Below are 19,895 nucleotides of genomic sequence, written 5' to 3' on the forward strand. Positions count from 1 at the left end.
AAAATCCACAGATCTGGCAGTTTCCTTCACCCTCTTTGCTCCTCAACCTCTCCCCTCCAATAGGAAGTACTCCCTTCCCTCCCTCAACATGAGCTGCCCGATCTGTTCATTTTGTATTCAAAATTCAATTCCAAATCCAAATACATGAGGTATCCAAATGGGCCTAATTGAAAAATATATAGGCCACGGTTGGCAATCATGAATTTTTTTTTCGCGAAACATTGGTTTACCAAATGATAAGAGAGGGGAGGGAGGATATAGTGCTAAGCTGCTGAAAATAGGAAAAAAAGCTAAATATTTATTAGAGTTGATACGGCATGTTTGGCTACCATGAATTTTTTTTTCCCCAGAAATCTTAGTTTACCAAATGGTGAGGGACGGTGGGAGAGGAATAGATACAAGAGGGGCTGAGTGAGGAGAGGGCATGAAAAGCTTGAAAATCTAGGGAACAAAAAAAACATACTAAAAGGGCGCTGATTACCACACCACCACCACCACCACCACCACCACCCCCCCCCCCCCCCCCCCGCGTCCCCCCGCGAAGGCCGGCTAACGTTAAACGTTAGGATATGTCACTTTCCAACCATTTGACCTCTCTCTCTCTCTCCACACACACAACACGAACAGTTGGTGGGCCCAACAGAAACCGTTGGTGGAATGGTAGGCTCATCTTTAAACAACGTAGGCCCCGCCCATACCACCGTAGGATAATCCATTTGATGGGCCATAAATGTAAATAGGTTGCGTCCCAAAATATCATTTCCATAGGCTGATCGTAGCCCTCCGATCTAAATAGAAAGTACATCTTATGCAACCTCTATAGATTGTAGGGTTGTGATAATCCTATGGAAATGATTTTTGGGGCACAACCTATTTACATTGTGGCCCATCAAATGAATGGTTTGGATCATTCTATGGAGTTGGTCGTAAAGTAACATTAAGGCCCGTCCACAACATAGGACGATCCAAGCCGTCCATGGTTTGGATAATCCTATGGAGTTGGTCGTACAGTAACATTAAGGCCCAATTGTAGGCCCCACCAATTTTTTTCAAATTGAAGCGTACCGTCCACAACGTAGGATGATCCAAGGCGTCCATGTTTTGGATCCTTCTATGGTGTGATTCGTTCAATAACATTAAGGCCCAATTTAGGCCCCACCCATATTTTTGAAAATGAAGTGTACCGTCAAGACCATAGGATGATCTGAGCCGTCCATTTGTCGTTAGCTAGCCCTACGGGGTGGGGGGAATATCAGCGCCCTACTAAAAATATGATACTTTTCCAGATTTTTTAGCTACTTGTCACACTCAAGTCATCCGTCACCTCTCAAGTCTCTCCTCCTACCTCCCCCTAGCTTAGCCCTCTCTCACCACTTGGACACTAATTTATCATGAAAAAAAAATCCTGACTGCCAGACATGGAGGGCACGTTTGGCTACCCTGATTTTTTTTCCTTGGAATATTGACCTTATCCAAAGCTGAAGGAAGGTGGGAGAAGGATGGACTGAGTGACAAGAGAGTAAGAGAAGCTTGAAAACCAGGAAACAAAAACTCTACTTCAAATCTGATCGACTTTTTCCTTATTTTTCAGCCACTTATCACCCTCTACTATCTCTTCCCCCGCCACTAATTTATCATGAAAAAAAAAATTCAGCTTGCCAGGTATGGCCGGAGAGTTTTTCCTGTTTCTCAGCCACCTCCCACGCTCTATTTTTATTCACACCACCTCAATCCTCTCGCTCACCCACCCTCTTACCAAGACATTCCCAATGGATAAACAAATATTCCATGGAAAAAAAATTCATGGCTGCCAAACATGGCCCTAGTGACGATTTGTTGAAGACATCAGACATCTTAGGTTGTTTTGAGCGAACTCTGCACTAATTCAGCTATGAGATGGCACTTCTCTCTAGAAAAAGAGGTTTCTTCCAAAATTGCCTCGAGAGACTTGATTATCACACAGAACTAAAATTAACAGATCCCAACAAAAAAATGTCTGATGAATTTTTTATAATTTTATCAATTTATTGTGCCATTAAAAAATTATCAATAAATTAGAGTAAAGCTCATTGTGACAAGACTAAATATTATTGGCCCATACAATTTACTTGCCAATACAAAATATTACAGATGATATTTTAAGGGATATGATATTTTCACCCCCCCTGCAATACGCACACACCCCTTATAACCTGATTTGACGTAAAAAGTGGGCAACTTTATGTCAAATCACGTTATAAGGGGGGTGTGGAAGTACTGCAGGGGCGGGGTGTGTGAAAATATCATCACCCTATTTTAAACACTGGCATTGAACATAGAGTAAGTCTGCATAACAATCTCCATTAAACATGTAAATGAAAAGATAGATGTATCCAATCAATCAGATCATGTAAATAAGTTGAAGAAGAAAAATAATATATGTATGTGTACAAAAGGTCTCATATTATTATTCAACACAACCCAAGTAAAAATTTTCCTTCCTTGAATTGAGTCTACAGCACCTAATAACAGCCAGAGCCTCTTTAAACAAGAATGGAAATGTTTGGTAAAGACAACTTAATCTTCTATGAAATGTTACTAAGAGAGGTTCTGCTATAAAGAATGGAAGAGAATGAATATTTTGCATGTAAAAATTTTACCACCATCAGGAAAGAACAATATGGACAAAGAAAAACAAGACAAGAAAGGTAATAAATGATCAGAAAATCAGCGAAGGGATTTTCTGGAAAAGTTTAGAAAGGAAAATATGTCTAAAATTTCTTACTTTTTATACTTACTAAAAAAGATAAGTTGAACCAACCCTAATCAATTTTTAGTTAGAAGGACCTTCAATTTATGATAATATTCCTCTAAATTAACCATAATCATATCATTTCCCTCTAAATTGTGGAGAGAAAAAAATTACCCAAGAAAACATTTTGCATCAGAAATGTTTTTCTTGCCAGATGGCTCTCTCTTCATTTCCTTTTCTCCGCGCCGATTGAGAGGAGTTCAAAGCTCTGAAGTGGATCATCACGGGTGACTCTTGTGGCTGCACTTTGGGAGAAAGAGTTGGATTTGGACTCGTACCCAGTCTGAATCCTTTGGGCATTGGATGAGCGGCTGTTGCCTGAGAGTAGTTGGATTGTCCGGCTGAGATGCTCAGTGGGCTCACCGGACGAACTTGGCCGGCTGCTTGAGAAGATGGCTCTCCTCTTTAATGAGCTTTCATTATAAGATGAACCACGGCCTAGTTCGGAGTCAGGTGCCTAAAAAGCAGGAAGCAATATTGATAAACCATCAAGCAGAATAAGGACCAGTGAACCCTACCCGAAAGTTTGAATTATTGGACATCACCATTGTTCTGATGGAAGGAACTAAGAAATTAACTGGGAGGAAAACACATTTCAACATGATGAGAACAAACTAGTTTCCTTCAGAAAAAAAGAGGCCAAGAATTCACCAGAGAGCTAAAAATTCAACTATTAATTTCTAACATCTCCACATGATTTCATCAAAGGGAGTATTAGTAAATGAATCTCTACCTGTTCACAGCAAATTCATCAAAATATTTTGAGAATCAAAATTTTCTAAACTCATTGATGGCAGACATTTACGCCAATGCTAACATTATTGAAGAGAGAGAGAGAGAGAGAGAGAGAGAGAGAGAGAGAGGATTATAGTTCCACCTCGCATTGGCTGCAGCTTTAATGGTGTTATCCTAAAACCATTGTTTTAAATTTTGGCCGAAATCCAAAATTTCGGATTGCAATTAGAACCGGAATCTGAGTTTTTGGATTTCGGGCCAAATTTGGTTGCTTTGGCCGAAATTTGAAAGAAAAAAAAAATCAGTTTCGGTGGGGACAGAAACTGAAACCGAAAATTAAATCCATGCCTAAAACTAATTTGATTGGTCATACGTCAATTAGAGCATTGCCTTACATTGCATGTGACTGTAGCAATGCTCCTGGTCATCTCACTCTTGCACATGCCCTTGACCCCTTTTACAACATTGTGCCCTAATAGCCCCCGCCCTGATGCTCTTCATCAGCAATTTTCCAATTGCTCTGAGGTGCCTAGTAGCCACCTTATCCAATCATCCTTGAACAATTGGTCGCACAGTTACCAAGATGAGATACTCAGATTCAACTAAAAGCTCCGATAAAATTGATATAAAAACAAAATCTAAGTCATTATGCAACATTGATCAGTATTTGTCAAATTGATATTTAAAATCCAAGAACCTGTCCGAAACAGAAAATCAGGAAACATTCTTGTCTTTTGAGAGAAGTATGACCATTTGAATCACGTGAAAAACAAATACTGCAATACAAATTAAAGAGCCAACGAGAAAAAAGAAGGAAGCCAACAAAAAGTAACTACTAGATGTTTTTTTGTTGAATTTCTTACCACTTCCTTGGATGATGTGTCCTCCAAAATCTTGTGCCGAGACTGATCACTATACAGACCTGATGTCCTTTCTCCAGATGGGCCAGCAGTTGGGCCTGATTTTCCACTGGAGTGCTGAAAAGCAACATGAGAAAGAGAATGTGAAACATTCACAAATGGATAAAAGTTCATGCAACAATACTAATAGTTGAAAATTGCCACAAGGATATTCCATTTCTGAAAGGATTATCATGTTGGATGTGTCAGATGCAAGTTAGACACATCTCTACAAGTGTGCTGTGAGAGAAATTTATTGACAGTTTCTTGTTTCCAGATACAATTTTCTGTTTTTGAGCTGTTTATATATTTCTAGGGGGCTGCCATAGACACCCTTAAAACTTGGTGTGATGATTTGATATGGTGTAAAATGCCTAAATATAGAGTGTCAATATCGTTTTGCAATGCATTTCGGTTTAACTAGATGTATTTATCTACACGTTGTACATTAACGAACTAAGGCCATGTTTGGATACCTCATGTTTTTGTATTTGGATTTGGATTTGAGTTTTGGATACAAAATACATCAATCATCCTCATGCTGATGTTGAGAGAGAGAGAGAGAGAGAGAGAGAGAGAGAGAGAGAGAGAGAGAGAGAGAGAGAGAGAGAGGGAGGTCTGGCTGCTGCAGTATCAAGGTCGAGGAGCAGCAAGGGTGAACGTAATTGCCACAAATATTGATTTCCAAATAATGTCTTGCATAACAGATTTGAAAATCAGATTTTTTTTCACTGCTGTAGCTAATTTGGAAATCTAAGGATCTGATCCAGTTCCAAATATCAACTGCAAATGTGATAAATCCAAATCTAAATCTTGTGGGTATCCTAACGTGGCCTATTATATCTTTCAAGCTGGGTTAGCATGATGGCTTTTCCAGGGTCACCATGTCTTACAACTGTTCTCCATGTCCAATATGGATATTCTTGGTTTGACAGTTAAAAAAACACTTGACAATACATTGCATTCTGGAAATAAAAATCCCCACAATAAACTAAAAGCTCTTATCCTTGCTCTAGAATTGGCATCAATTTGAGGGTACTTCAAAATAGTCCAATCAAATACATAATCAAATTGATAACCTGCACCATAGTGAAGTCAAAAGCTCGACATGGCTAGAAAGTTTTAACTGGAATATAAAAAATGAAATTAGATGATCCTCTCAAGATATATATCATATAATTTCCTCCACTAGCTACCCATCAAAGATGACCCAAGGAATACAACACAGTCACAGCCTTAATATTCCTTAAAAAGGTTACCGACCAAAAGTAACAGGTTATAAAAAGGAAGAAAACCTTTGTTGCTTACCTTCTCGGATAAATAGATCACGAAAAAGCCTCTTTAAATATGAGTAATCTGGCTTGTCATCAAATCGCAAGGATCGGCAATAGTGGAAGTACGATACAAATTCTGAGGGATAAGATTGGCAGAGCACCTGTTGAACAATATTAGTATTTAATTTAAATATATCTAGTCTGTTCCATTTCAAATCTACTAAAATTGACTAGATAAACAATCTTTTACAGCTACAACTGAGCCAGCGACAAAGAAATTGGGCATCAAATCCAATAGTCGGGCTTTGACTCATGGTGGGACCTTAAACTGTATAAGTTCATCTGACAAGGGGTTCCCAATGTATCTTTGCCTTGACTTGGGAAAGGCAACAGGAGCTAGTTACGTTACCATTCAAAAAAAAAAGGAGATAGTTACATTAGCAAGTGATAATACCTCTATGGGAGTTAGCATCTTCTTTTGGCCGATTTTATCATACCTCTGCTTTCTAGTGCCACCTTTCAAACCCTGCCAGGGAAGGCTGGTACACAGTAACACACAAAACGAGTAAAACAATGAATATAAAAAAGTCCCATGGGCCAAGGGTTATGGCATTCATGGGAAGGAAGAATAAAAATAAGAATGAAATATCTTAGGCAGCTCTGTTATAACTTTGACCTTCCTCTCAAGAAATACATAAGCACGTGACCAAGAGACTCCAAATCATCTCTCCTACTTTGTTCTGCATTAAAGGAAAGTAATTCCCATCAGTGTGATCGATACGTAGAAGCTATGTCACAAAAATCTCTCTCTTGAATTTCTCAGCAAGGGAAAATCTCAGGATATATTAATCTTTTTTACTTTTTCGGGTTTACATCGGGGAAAATGATAAAATAAAATAATTTAAAAATATATAAATTAAGAAAAAATTAAAAAAAAATCGTAAAAATTTCATGATATTATCGTGGTAAATGAAAATATCGCTATATATTTTAAATTCTTGGGATTATTTCGGGATTTTGTCATTTTATCAAAATATCAATAGTGGTGGAGCCAGGATTTATACATAAGGGGGGCAAGTTATACATAAGGCTGGGCCCAATTGAGTTGGGCCTATTAAGTACTTTGGCCCAACTCAACAAGGGCAGCTGCCCCCCTTATGCTACATGTAGCTCCGCCCCTGAATATCGAGATAAAATCGCTATATTTTGAAAATAACGGAGATATCTGTGACATAGAATAGAATATCAACATCTCCATTTTCAATTATTGGTTTGTAAAGTATATCACTCACCAACTCCGAGGTGAGTATTAACACTTGCATATCGAACTGTTCCAAGGATGTTATTGTTTTCCCTGCAAGGATAGATTTCTTAATACTAAATACTCAAAGCTTATGAACAAGATCAGAAATTAAGAATGCAACCATGTAGGTAAGCTCATGGAAGCCTAAATGTTCAAAGACAATCCTAAAATGCAAAATAATATAATAATAAACAAGCACATTATCAAAACAAGATGTCAATACGTGCCCTTACTTTTATTTTAGAATGTAACAGCGAATTTTATTAGAAGAATAAGACAGAAGCATTACAATAACCTACTTGCATTTTTATCAGCCATTTCTCACTCAGATAGAATTTGTTTGAAAGAGATATGAAGCATTGAAAAAACCAGTACTGGACTTTCGTTAGGATTTCCAGAAATCCAAAACCAGCCCTTTTCAGTAAAGGCAATGATCAACTGGGATGATGATCCAAGCACAAAGGGTCTGGAGGCAATGGTTGGCCTTGTATGTAGTGGCCCACCAAATCAACAAAACGGATCACAATTGCCACACACGGTGGGCCACAACTTGTTCCCAAAAAAAGAGAAACATGGGTGTCTGTCTAGCATGATTAGTACAACTTCCTCACCCAGCAGTGCTTTTGTGCATGGTACCTAATCACCGCCATGGTTTGAATTTTCGGTTTCGGCTAAAATTTTGGACTTATCCGAAATCTCGAAATTACGGGCGAAATTTTGTACACGCAACAGAAATCCCGGATTTTTTGGACGAAATTTCGATCGAAATTACCGAAATTTCGAGAACGCAATAAAATATTAATATTTTAATTCGACGAAATTCCCGAAATTTTGGAAATTTAGGGAATTTTGGTTTAGCTACATTTCGGTCCTCATCCGAAATTTCGGATTTCGGTCGAAATTTAAAACCATGATCACCGTATCGTTTAAAAAAGGCAATTTTTTTTTTTTGAATAGTTAAAAAAAAAGGCAAATTTTGGCAGCTATAATGTGGAATTTCCACCGAAACTGTCAAGAAACAATCAAAATGTTTCTGTTTTCTTCTCCAGTGAAACGCATACCGAAACTGAAACCAAAATCGTAATTGCATTAGTGGTATACTATTATGTATTATACAATTATATTAACATTAATTGCAAGAAAAATATAGCATATTTATTATGTATAAAAATTTATATGAAGAGAAAAGTGTTCTTACACGATCGTGTATGTAAGTTATCTCACTATTTTTAATCATGGCACTCCTCTCTTTGTTTACAGTTTCCCTAGTTAACGGTTAACGGTTGTTTCAATTCCGAAACCTTTAACCTTGGCAGATTTATACACCATGTTTGAGCTCAGAAACACAACAAAACCATAGATGCATGATATTACCTAAGCATAAGTAAAGCATCTGCAAAATGCACTTGATGTGAATAATACTGACACAATTTGTCCTAGAAAATTAGCATACATTGCAATGACAAGGTACAAAGGAGGAAGGTTGGTCTATGTATAGATGAAGTAAATGTACATGAAAACAACTAATGTACCTGTATGGTATGTGCTTATGAGTGTGAAGGTCCCTATACTTTTTTGCAAGGCCATAATCAATAATATATACCTACAACAAAAAGCGCATCAGCAAGAGGAAAACTAAAGGTTATGAAGGCAATTCAAGAACTCCTCCCATATTTTGGATAATGATATGCCAAGAATATCTATGTGCACCCACCCAAACATTATAACTTCCAAAGAGAAGTCATAAATACCGTGTGGGAAGAAGAGAAGTTATAACTAGCTAAATACCAAATCATATACATAAAATCTAATTGCACATGTGGTCACGTTTGAAGGTAGTAGAATCTAGTTTCAACAAAATTACATGGAAAACTGAAAATTTTGCTCTGTGTTAACATAATTATAACCAAGTCAATCCTTTTAGCAATTGGTATTTGGTATTGACAAAGGTAATGAAGAAGCAGTGATCCAGCCTATGTTGGTCTGTTCAGTAGCAGCCAAGCGATACAGATGAAGGTGATAGCATGAAATGGCTCAAAGTGAAACTCCTTAAAGATATCCAAATAGAAAAGTTTGGATAAAAGGTAACCCTCACAGTCACAGTCTCACTGGTCTGAGATGGTTTTCTTTTCTTTTATCTTTTTTCAATGGTAGATGGGCCCATAAGCTTTACAACATTTTTTTAATGGAGAGAGATCCTATACGTAGAAGTGAAGTTGGGCTTCCTTATATTTGTGGGTTTTGAAAGGGAACTCTCTAGAGTTTAGGGTTATCGCCAAGAGGGCTCACGAGTCCTAAGCATAAGTTGTAGGAAGTCTCTAGAAACAAGTGAAGATCTATATTTTAAGGGTTTAGGGCCATCTCGAGATGAATGATATGACTAATAAACAAAACCCCTTTTGCATTGTGCAGCCTTGGACAAGTACTTCTCCGATCGAGCTTGGTTTGATGCACTAATCATCTAATGGTGTGACGCCCTGGTGATGGGGACCTTCCTAAGGTCCAATTTTAGTTTGAGGAGCCAATATCAATTAAGAGGGTGCGTTAAAGTTCTTCCGAGGTGTCCCTATCAAACATACTTGTGAAACAACCAGTTACTCCGAAAGCTTAAGCTGTTGGAGAAGGCATTATTTAATCTTTGATACTTTAACACTCCCCCTCACGTGTCGCCCTTCTTTTTAGTGTTGGCCTACACGTGGCACATGTGGCCCCTCTTTTTGGGTTTAGCGGCCATTGCATGTGGATTTTGCTATCAAGGAGGTTTGAACCCAGGCATTTGCTCTGATACCATGTGAAACAATCAGTTACTCCAAAAGCTTAAGCTGTTGGAGACGGCATTATTTAATCTTTGATACTTTAACAATACTAAATATAGTAAGTTTGTATTTACTAAAAATAGATTAAATCTTTATCAAAATCAGCTCATGTGTGTCCATGGGCCCACTATCTATTTGGTTTTGAACTTTTGATTAGAGGTAGGAGTTCAATTAGATTAGAAGTTCAAATCTTATTAGAAGTAGGGGGAGCATTAAAGTACTTTTGGGTTGTCCTCATCAGATTTACTAAATACAATAAATTCATATTTATTAAAATTAGTAAGTTCCGGTTTACTAAAAAACAGTAGGTTCACATTTGCTAAATATAGGCCATATCAAAATCAGCCAATGTGTGTCCATGAGCCCACTGTATATTGGTTTTGATTTGGAGTCCTAGTTGGTAGAGATCTTTCAGTTAACTAGTGTTAGGATTAGCTGTGTAGGTCTTATTAGAATTGGTGGATTAAACCTAGTCAAGTCTTGTTAGAAATAGGAGTTCAATTTAGATTAGAAGTTCAAATCTTATTAGACGGAGTGTCATTTTTCTAGAAATGTAAGGCTTTTGGCCACTTTTGAGAAGACATAACTGAATAGATAGGTTGCCATTTGTTCCCAAACTTAGACAAACCCTTGCTCAGGAGAAGACATAACTGATTAGGAGTTCCATTGTACTGCAACCCTCCACCCCTTCCATCTCTCCACAAACATCTTTTCCCCTCTTCACATCCCCTTTCCACCTTTCCCCTTTTCCCTATTTCCCCTTTTCCTTTCACCTTCCTCTTTCCCCTTTCAACATCCCTTTTCGCTTTCCATGTCCTTTACAACCGAAATCACCTCACGATCTCTTCCTTTATACGATCTATAAACCACCCAATTACTCAAGAACCAATCTTTATCAATCTTTTCCCCCTATATAACCACTCTTTATCGAACTTTACCCTTTCTTTACATTCTTTGCCTATTCTTTCAACTTTCTTGAGCCTTTCTATAAACATTTTCAAGAATTCAAGAAACTTTTCAAGAATTCTCAAGAATCTTTCAAGGACCTTTACCATCACCCCTCACCTTCCCACCACCAATCACCCCATCGTATACACTCTAAGCACCACTTCTTTGGCCTTCTTCTGTACCAACTTGGTATCAAAGCTGTATGTCTACTGATCTTTCTATACCATGCATCACCTAGACTTCTATCCTTCTCTTTCATTTTTTAAAGCTATTGATTAAGTGTTTCGCTTATTCTCATCTTGTTAGAAACTTGAAAGTTGCTCTAGTTTTTATGATTTTAAAATTCAGAAGCTCCTGAGGGATATTGTTTTGGACTACAAGCATGCTAAAGATTCTAGTAATCAAATCTGCTCTTGAATCCAACATTCAGCTTTGATTAAATTTAGTCCATCGGATTGATGGATCAACTTGAATCATAAATCCAATGGGCAGATTTGAGTGATTTTGTTTTGGACTCTAGTATTTGATAATATCTCTGAACTCAGAGATTAGATCTAATTATATTTGTGAAATAAATCCAAAATCATAAATTGATTGAATAAAATTGGATTTTCACCTACTTGAACTCTTTAGATCTTTATTTTCTTTGTAGTTCTGCAACAATTTTGGTTTTAAAGCTACACGTACTAGTTTTGTTCCCTATTGGTACTGCATTTACCTTGTCTTCGAGGCATTTTCTGTAAATTCTAAAGAGATGGAAATGATTCTAGCTTCTCTAAAGCCTGTCTATCAATTCCATATCCCTCGATAAGGCAGCAGAAAAGTGTATTGTTTGGCAAATCTGGTCTGTGCCTGCCTATGACTTTGCAATGGCAAGGAATGCAGATATATAATCCCTTAGACTTTTCATCAGTTTCTTAATTGTGCTCATGATTTCACTGTGATTGATAAAGAATTAGTTTAGATGTTAAAAAGGGAACTTGGTCACTCAATAACACTTGAGGATGCTTTTAGATTCCTTCTCCTTGAACATAACAAAATACATAATAATTTATTTAAGGCCCTGTGATTCTCACAATTTGCATAATGAACTGTCATGCCAAGGAATGTGTATCAGTGGACAATTTGCTTTTAGCTAACTAATACAATGCTATGGATATAACAAGAACATGGGAGTGAATAAGCTGTTAAACAGTTTTCAGTTGATCCTAATTAATGACAACTGTTCTCCTAAGTCAAAATTGCTAAAAACTGAGCTTGCACATGAATAATTTATCAGATTCTGGATAAGTTAATTACACTGTATTTATAAATTAAATAATAGCAAGTCAAAACTCTAACAAAACAATCAGGAATACAATTCATGATCCACGTGAATTGCCTCATATTAAATCAATTTGCAATATGATAAAATTATGGTGAAAGCAAAGAACACCCCTAGCATAAGACAGGACCAGGCAACATGAGATACGGGTCCCTAGAAATTCTCTTTAAGCAATGTAAGAATAACTTCATGGAGGTGAAAATACATTAATAAAAACCTACATGTTCGCTTGTATCTAATCTCTAGTAACTGCAACAACAATAGACAGAGAAGCTCAGGAAAACTACAACAAACTCTAGAAGAATATAGAAATTAAGTGAAACCCAATAACTGTCATGTCCTCAGCAAAACATGATGCAGACACACTACAATCATAGACGAATAAAATGATTACTGTGTAGAGATTAAACACCTGATTGGCTCTTCTCCCAAAACCCATGAGGAAATTGTCCGGCTTTATATCACGGTGAAGACAACCCCTTGAGTGCATGTACTCAACTCGGTTAATCTACACAAAAGCAGTGTACCAAGCAGTATTAGCAGGGAAATACAAATAGCCTGTCACAAATATCTCTGATGTTTTCAAAATATCGCGTTTTTATCGCAACATTTTGATAAAACGACAAAATCCCGAATTAATCCTGAGAAATTAAAAATATAGTGATATTTTCATTTTTATCATAAAATAACGCAATAATATCATGATATTTTTATTTTATATTTTTTCTTAAATTTTAAACTTTTATATATTCTTATTCTTATTGTTTTTTTCCCGATAACCCTGAAAAAAAAAATTAATATATTTGAAGATTTTCCCTTGCCAAGAAATTTCCGAGAACGATACTTGTGACATAGGACATAGTTTGGCGCAAATTTTTCAGCGACAACAGCATTTGCACTTATCATCATTCTTTGGACACAACAGAAGACTTTATATACCGTTCCAAAAAAAAAACAAAAGACTGTTACGCTTACTAACTGATCTGCGAGCATCAGCACCGTCTTTAATGTGAACTTGTGATTGCAGTAATTGAAGAGGTCTTCCAAGCTTGGCCCAAGAAGGTCAATAACCATGACATTGTACTCACCCTCCACTCCAAACCATTTCAGATGGGGGATTCCAGCTTCATTTAAAAAGCATGTGTCAGATGCAACCAAGGTTTAAAATTTCAGTATCATTCAAAAAAAAAAAAAAGTTTAAAATTTAGGTTTTGGACATAGGCACATAGCCGAAATCGAAATTTTGGCCGAAATACCAAATTTCGGCCGAAATTTGGGACCCTGGCCAAAATTTTGGTTTCAAGTAGTTTCGGTTTCGGCCTTGACTGAAATCCGAAATTTCAGTCCAAAATTTTGGCTTTCTGTCGAAATTTAAAACCATGGATGCAACAGAAAGGTCAACTCATAAAGAAAATCAATCATGTTCACAGGTAAAGACTCACTCCCTCCTTGAAGATGCATATACAATTTTGACTCATAGTGAAGCTGAGGATGCTTGGTCTTCACATGTTCCTGAGAATTATAATAGAAATGAGAAATTTTGTTGAAGGTAACATCACATAACAGCAAATCTGTTAGATAAGGTATGTACTTTGATTTGATAGAAGCAAATAACAAGCAGAACCACAAGACCAAGCCAAAATCCCAAAACAACTCATAGTTCGTATCCGTCATCTGTTTGATTCTTACAGTTACAGCCCAGAGAGACATTAAATGTTTCTAAGTTTTCGAATAGAATTTAGTGGAAATCCTATAAAATAACAAAAAAACGTATAGAAACATTCAAATGATGGGTATTTAGGATGAAACTTTATAAAATGCTGGAATAAACACACCTAGTGACATGTGCTGTTGCACATACCTGATTACTTAGTGCATATAACATTTCATATGTAATTTAGGTAAATATTTAAATATAATGCATACACACAACATTTCAAATGCAATTCATAGAAATATAATTATGTGACTGATACATTTATACTGTCACCAACGTACTAAAATGCAAAGAAAGATATTCTTTCGTTTTTAATATTTTATTAAATTTATATAAAAATAGAAAATATTGAGAAAGTACAAAAAATTATGCAAAATTGGGCATGGCAATATCTGCACATGCCTTACTTTCTCTACTTTTTGAAATTTTAATTATTTTTCAAGCTTTAAATAAAAATAGAAAAAAATTATAATACTATAAAATATAGTATACGGCAAGAAAATAGTATGAATTGTGTCATAGATAATTTCCGCATCCATTCTAACTTTTAAGATTTTTAAATAATGTTTATTATTTTCTAATATTTTCAATAAAAGAAAATATTTTAAAAAAATATTTTTAAATAAAATAATAGTTTTCTAGCATTTCTTGAAGTTTCATTTGCATAAAATAATAATTTTCAAACATTTAAATAAAATAATCGTTTCCTAACATTTCTTCAACTTTCATAAATTTCCATCCTTAGTAAATGTTTTCATATGTTTTCGTGATTTTACTGGACTCACCAAAAGTTTCAACAGAAACAAAGATGTTTCTAACTTCCGACCGAAATAATGTAATATATACATGTATAATGGTCGACATAACTGAAATGAAACCAAATCCGCTCAGAAACTGTCAGAATTTTGACCGTAATTTTGTAATTTTTCGAATTGAGTGTAATTTCATTTTGGATGTCATGGAAACTGAAACATTTGAGCCAAAACAACACATTTTAGACAAAATTTTGGAACAAATAAAAGAAACAAGTAAAAGACATAAAATAAGTATTTTCCAAGCAAATATATAAAAAGCCAACCTTCCCTATGCACTTTGGTCGAAATTTCAACAGTTAGACCAATGTTTGTAATTTACACACTATTGTGATGGTGTTTCAGTCGACAGTATGAAAAGTTACCGACATCTGTGTCGACCAAAGGATTTTGTCTAGGTGGGAATGGAAACGAAAGTGGAAAAGTTTAAAGGAGTCAAGGGATCTACCAAACCAAGTTGCATGCCAAGTTGCACCAAAGAATAAGGATTCTTTGCATTTGGAGGGGTTGGGTTAAATTCAACACAAAAACAGAGGAAGCTAAACAAAATACACCTCATGGAGGAGCTCAAACAAAATCAACAGGAAAAGACATGTATAAGACGAGGTGAGGTGAACCATAACATTCAAGTTGCTAGGAGAAGCAACAAACAAATAGTCATCAATGATTTGAGATAATATAATGTGATTATATAATTAAGAGATCGCTCATGTGAAGAAAAAGTAATTGTGTATCCATGTGAAGAAAATGAAGTACATGTGATCTATCCATCATCTTAGCCGTTAGACTTAGTTTTTTTTTTTTTAAATGGAACTATTGGCATGCATTATTTTTCTTTTGGGTATTATTTTATTTGATTTATTAGCATTTTATTTAGCCTAGATGTGGGAGATGTCCACATCACCCACCATACCCATTCCCATGGCCCACCCATCCTTTTAAAACCCACATTTAATAGCCTTTGCCATGACCCACTTATCTTACTCTCTATTGGCTAAAACCCATGACTTAATTTGTATACTATTGGCCAAACTCATCTCTCTCTCTCTCTCTCTCTCTCTCTCTCTCTCTCTCTCTCTCTCTCTCTCCACATCCCTTCCCCTTCTCACCCCATCAATTTACCTCTTTCTCTCCCATCTCTTACACCCCTTTCCCATCTTTCTCTTCTCCCATTCTCCCTTCATCTATATTCTTCCTTTTTCTACTACACATTTCCACTTCCTTGCCTAGTTCCCTTTCTTCGCCCCCCTCCTCCTCCTCTTACATCCCTACATCTTTTTCCCCTCCCTCCTCTCTATTTGGATCCATAAACTGTTAAGCCTCGGTTGGGTTCATACACCGCCCCGCTCCCATTTTCTACCCTTATCTCCCTTCTTTCTGGATCTTGATTATCTTTTCTTATCTCTTTATCTTGGATGAGATCAGCCTTTACCTCACTACTCTGGCTATCTAGCTTTTCTCTCTTGGAGATCAACTGCAGCAGGACAACACCCGAGGCTTAGTACGTCATCCTAGGTGCAGATTCACCTTTTCTTTTCCTAATAGGGCATCCAATTTTCCACTCTGGAACCTTTCCCACCTGTTTACACCTTATCTAGCCAAACCAACGCAATCTCGTCACCCTTAACCTGATACCCTGAACATAACATCCATTCATCCCCTCACCCTATTATATTCCATTTTGCCATAGGTATTTATTTAGTAGATCTGATTTGTGGACCTATTTATTATTATTATTTTGAATGGCAAAAAAAATTAAGAAATAGAATGACTGAGATAATCAAGTACATGCCAAACGAAAAAAGAAAAGCTACAAGGGATAAAGGGGGGAGAAAATAAAAAAAATCCAAGGCCGATCAGCCAGCTCCGCCTCTAGCAAGCCGATATGCCTTAGGGTTTGCTGACCTCTAAATGTGGCAAAAATGGACTGAATGCCCTGCTAACCTATCCAAAATTTCTTCCATTGCATCCATGAGGCTCCATCAAATCACATTGAAAGAGTCCCATTCCACAACGAGACGATCAGGGTCTCGTTGTGGAAAGAGTCTCATTCCACAAATCAAATCACACTGAAAGAGTCCCATTCCACAACGAGACGATCAAGGTCTGTCTCCTCAATAAGGCGTGCACCGATAAGGATGGCTTGTAACTTTATGTTAGTGACATCCGAGATGCCTACAGGGCCAGAGAAGGCCCAATTGGCCCCACCATCTGACTTGCTCAGGAGTCTCCTAACTCTTGCTCATTCCAAGCTTCCCAAAGAAGTCCGACCAAAATTGAGCTTAATAAGCCTTGAGGAAGGGGGGTCCATTTAGGAGTTATAGCTGTTGATGAAGTCTTACTAAGACGAACCTCATTCCACGCTCTTCTGAAGGTATTAAGCTCAATGACTCAGAATTCAGGAAGGCTACTTGCCCAAAGAGCTATAGGGGAAAAGATATGCTTCTTCAAACCTGATTTATGATCTGATTTTCTTTTGTTATCCATGATGATTTTTTTCTAGCTAGAACTAATTGTGTTGTGTTAACTTTCTTGGATGAGTTAGTTTATATGTTTATATTGGTGAGAATTTTTTAAGGGCTTTTAATCTTTACAATAACCAAGCTGCTTTTTTTAACATTACTTGTTGTTTATTTCTTTCTTGGGAATGTAAGTTTCTACTTTAATGATCTAAAACTTATTTTGTGCTCCAAAGTTCTCATAAGAATAATAACCTGAGAACCATATGTTTGCTCCAGGAAGTATATCTATAAAAAGATGGATGACAAGAAACAATATTGCTTTGTTTGGTTGTTTGTTTTGGGGGGATTGTAGGAGTTTCAAATGCATGAGATCTCCCAGAAATCTCCCCAAAGCATGTTTGGTTGTCTTTGACCACTAGACAACTTCTAGACATCATTATTGGTTTTTATCCTAGGTGGCGCCGGCGGAGATGTCCCCCCCCCTAATCTTCTCCCCTTTTTTCACCAAAATGGAGAAATTTGTTGGGGGAATTAGGAGAAATTCTTGTCTTATTCTTTCTCTCTCTTACTTTTCTCTCTCTTCCACCTATATTTTGATAATGACACCCTACATCTTCCGCTAATTTCCTCGCGCAACCAAACACTACTCGCAAATCTCCCTCCTAATATTCTCCCCATCTTCCATTCTCTTCCATTCTTGTCTAATTCTCTTTGACTTATATTTCTCCCAGCCATCTACAAGCAACCAAACAGAGCAAGATAGCAATCTAATTCATGAAACATTGAGATGAGGCTCTGAGAAAAAATTGATCTTGAAATCTTCGACAACTCAATCCAAAAGAAATCAAAACCTTCAACAACATATACAAATCCACACAAAAAAATAAGGTTATGACATACCAACTTAATAGCCACTTCCTCTCCACTTTGTATATTAACACCTGAATCAAATTAAACCACATAAACAAAATAAAAGTTTTTCATGAAAATAAATGAAATCAAATGCAAAAAAAAATAAAAAATACTACACTACTAAAGAAGTTGGGATTGCCAGATATACCTTGATAAAGCACGCCGAAAGATCCACTTCCGATCTTCTTCCCAAGCTTAAACTTTCTACCAATGACATGTTCCATGATCTAATCCACTTAAAAGAGCCCTAATCCGTAAAGAAGACAAATAACCTTTGCCTTTTTTAAGTTTTCAACCAAACCCAGAAATAACAACCTAAAAAATGGTTAGAATCATCAAATTCCCCTTTCTTCAATAATCTACCAAAGGACTCCCTTAAAATTCCCTAATCTCCGAAAAAATAAAACCTTAAACCATGTAATTTTATTTTATTTTTTTGAAAATTTAATCAAACCCTAAAAATCTTCATCATCACAAGTTGAAACCCTAAATCTCAAACCCACTCAATCAACCCTAGAAAACTCCATTGCCGAAACCCTAAATCTACATCACCGGCGAATCAAAACCCTAAATACCCACCAACCGTCAGAATCTGAACCCTAATCCCCGGCAAATCAAACCACATTGACTGAAAGAATTGAATGCTATTGATGAACGATCAATGGAAGGATTACGTAATCAAAATCTGATACGAACATTATAGAATTAATTCTATAATTAGAAGATAAAATATGCATTAGTTACTATTCTCTCAAGTCTTGATAAGGAATTCCCTCGCAAATCCCATTTAACAATTACCTAAGGTTTAGGAATCTTTACTTATTGGATTGGCTAGTGTTTTATTAGGCTTTCATAGGACTGTTTTTCTAGAGATACGATAAATTCGCACCCCCTGTAGGATAATTCGCTCCCCTAAGGGATGAAATTCACTTCTCTAGATATGCAATGTCCTACTTTCGTTCGGAGAAAAAGCCTGTCATGTGGATGTTGTTGAAGCTTTACTCAGATGGAGATTATATATAAACTCTATCAAAATGTTGTACACTTCAACTTAACCTGTTCAAGATCTGAACCGTCCATCATGTGGGCCCCAGCATATATGTGTTTTCGGCTTCGATCACCACTTCTACAGTCTTACGTAGCCCATTGCAAATCACAAACAGATTTCTGCCCCATTCTTCTACTTGGGACATACTCCACTAGGGTGGACATGGGTTGAGTCGGTTCGGTTCTAGGGTATACCCGTAACTGAACCGATCCCTGTCGGTTCCCAAATTTTGGAACCGGAACCAAACCGAACCAGAACCGAATTCGATCGGTTCGGTTCAGTTCGGTTATGGGTTTACCTAACTTCTTAAGGCCCTGTTTGTTTGATGAATGAAAGAACATGTTCATTATTTTGATTCTAAAAATCCAAAAATAACAAAGCCTTAAGATTATTCGATTCTCAGAATCCAAAATATCCAAAAAGAACAGGGCCTTAATGAGAGAATTTCCTCACATATGATTCTCAAAATGCAAAAAGAGCAAGGCCTTAAAATTACTCAGTACTCACATTCGATTCTCAAAATCCAAAAATAACAGGGCCTTAATGAAAGAACATGCTCACGTCTGATTCTCAAAATCCAAAAATAACAAGGCCTTAATGAAAGAACATGCTCACATCCGATTCTCAAAACCCAAATCCAAAAAGAACAAGAAATAAAAGAAAGAGAAAGATTCGAAACAGTGGGGCTCTTGTTCTTCTTCTTAAATCTATTGAAGAGTTGGGAAGGGAGATGAAACTTAGGGTTTTTTTTTTGTACCCTTTTAGCAACAATTCAAGAGAAATTCGAGTTTTTTCCTGCACTTTAGGGCTTTGTTACGTGAGTTAAAATTTAAAAGTTAAAACGGGTGGCTTTA

The 19,895-nt window shown here is 36.6% G+C and overlaps 1 protein-coding gene across 1 annotated transcript; it reads right to left on the reverse strand.

Moving 5' to 3' along the window:
* Positions 1-2,369: 2,369 nt before the first annotated feature.
* Positions 2,370-18,987, reverse strand: LOC143892063 (casein kinase 1-like protein 10). The gene is made up of 13 exons (XM_077396534.1): positions 18,142-18,987; positions 17,982-18,022; positions 13,533-13,602; positions 13,066-13,214; positions 12,503-12,598; positions 8,535-8,605; positions 6,992-7,053; positions 6,376-6,439; positions 6,154-6,238; positions 5,734-5,860; positions 5,383-5,504; positions 4,390-4,569; positions 2,370-3,248 (listed from the first exon to the last, which is right to left on the reverse strand). Exons 1-13 carry the CDS (start codon positions 18,215-18,217, stop codon positions 2,958-2,960), a joined length of 1,434 nt encoding a protein of 477 aa, XP_077252649.1. The 5' UTR covers positions 18,218-18,987; the 3' UTR covers positions 2,370-2,957.
* Positions 18,988-19,895: the final 908 nt, after the last annotated feature.

Source organism: Tasmannia lanceolata, unplaced genomic scaffold (assembly GCF_043159265.1).
Source record: "Tasmannia lanceolata isolate RefF3 unplaced genomic scaffold, GAP_Taslan_0.1 ptg000015l, whole genome shotgun sequence".
In the NCBI taxonomy this organism is placed as follows: domain Eukaryota; kingdom Viridiplantae; phylum Streptophyta; class Magnoliopsida; order Canellales; family Winteraceae; genus Tasmannia; species Tasmannia lanceolata.

Bases quoted from the DNA above. Each gene is read 5' to 3' on its own strand.
- LOC143892063 (XM_077396534.1), bottom strand. From the start codon at position 18,217: ATGGAACATGTCATTGGTAGAAAGTTTAAGCTTGGGAAGAAGATCGGA. The intron at 13,215-13,532 runs GTGAGTCTTTAC...TTTTAAATGAAG, and splicing joins TATGCATCTTCAAGGAGGGA to CTGGAATCCCCCATCTGAAA. The intron at 3,249-4,389 runs GTAAGAAATTCA...CCTGCTTTTTAG, and splicing joins ACACATCATCCAAGGAAGTG to GCACCTGACTCCGAACTAGG.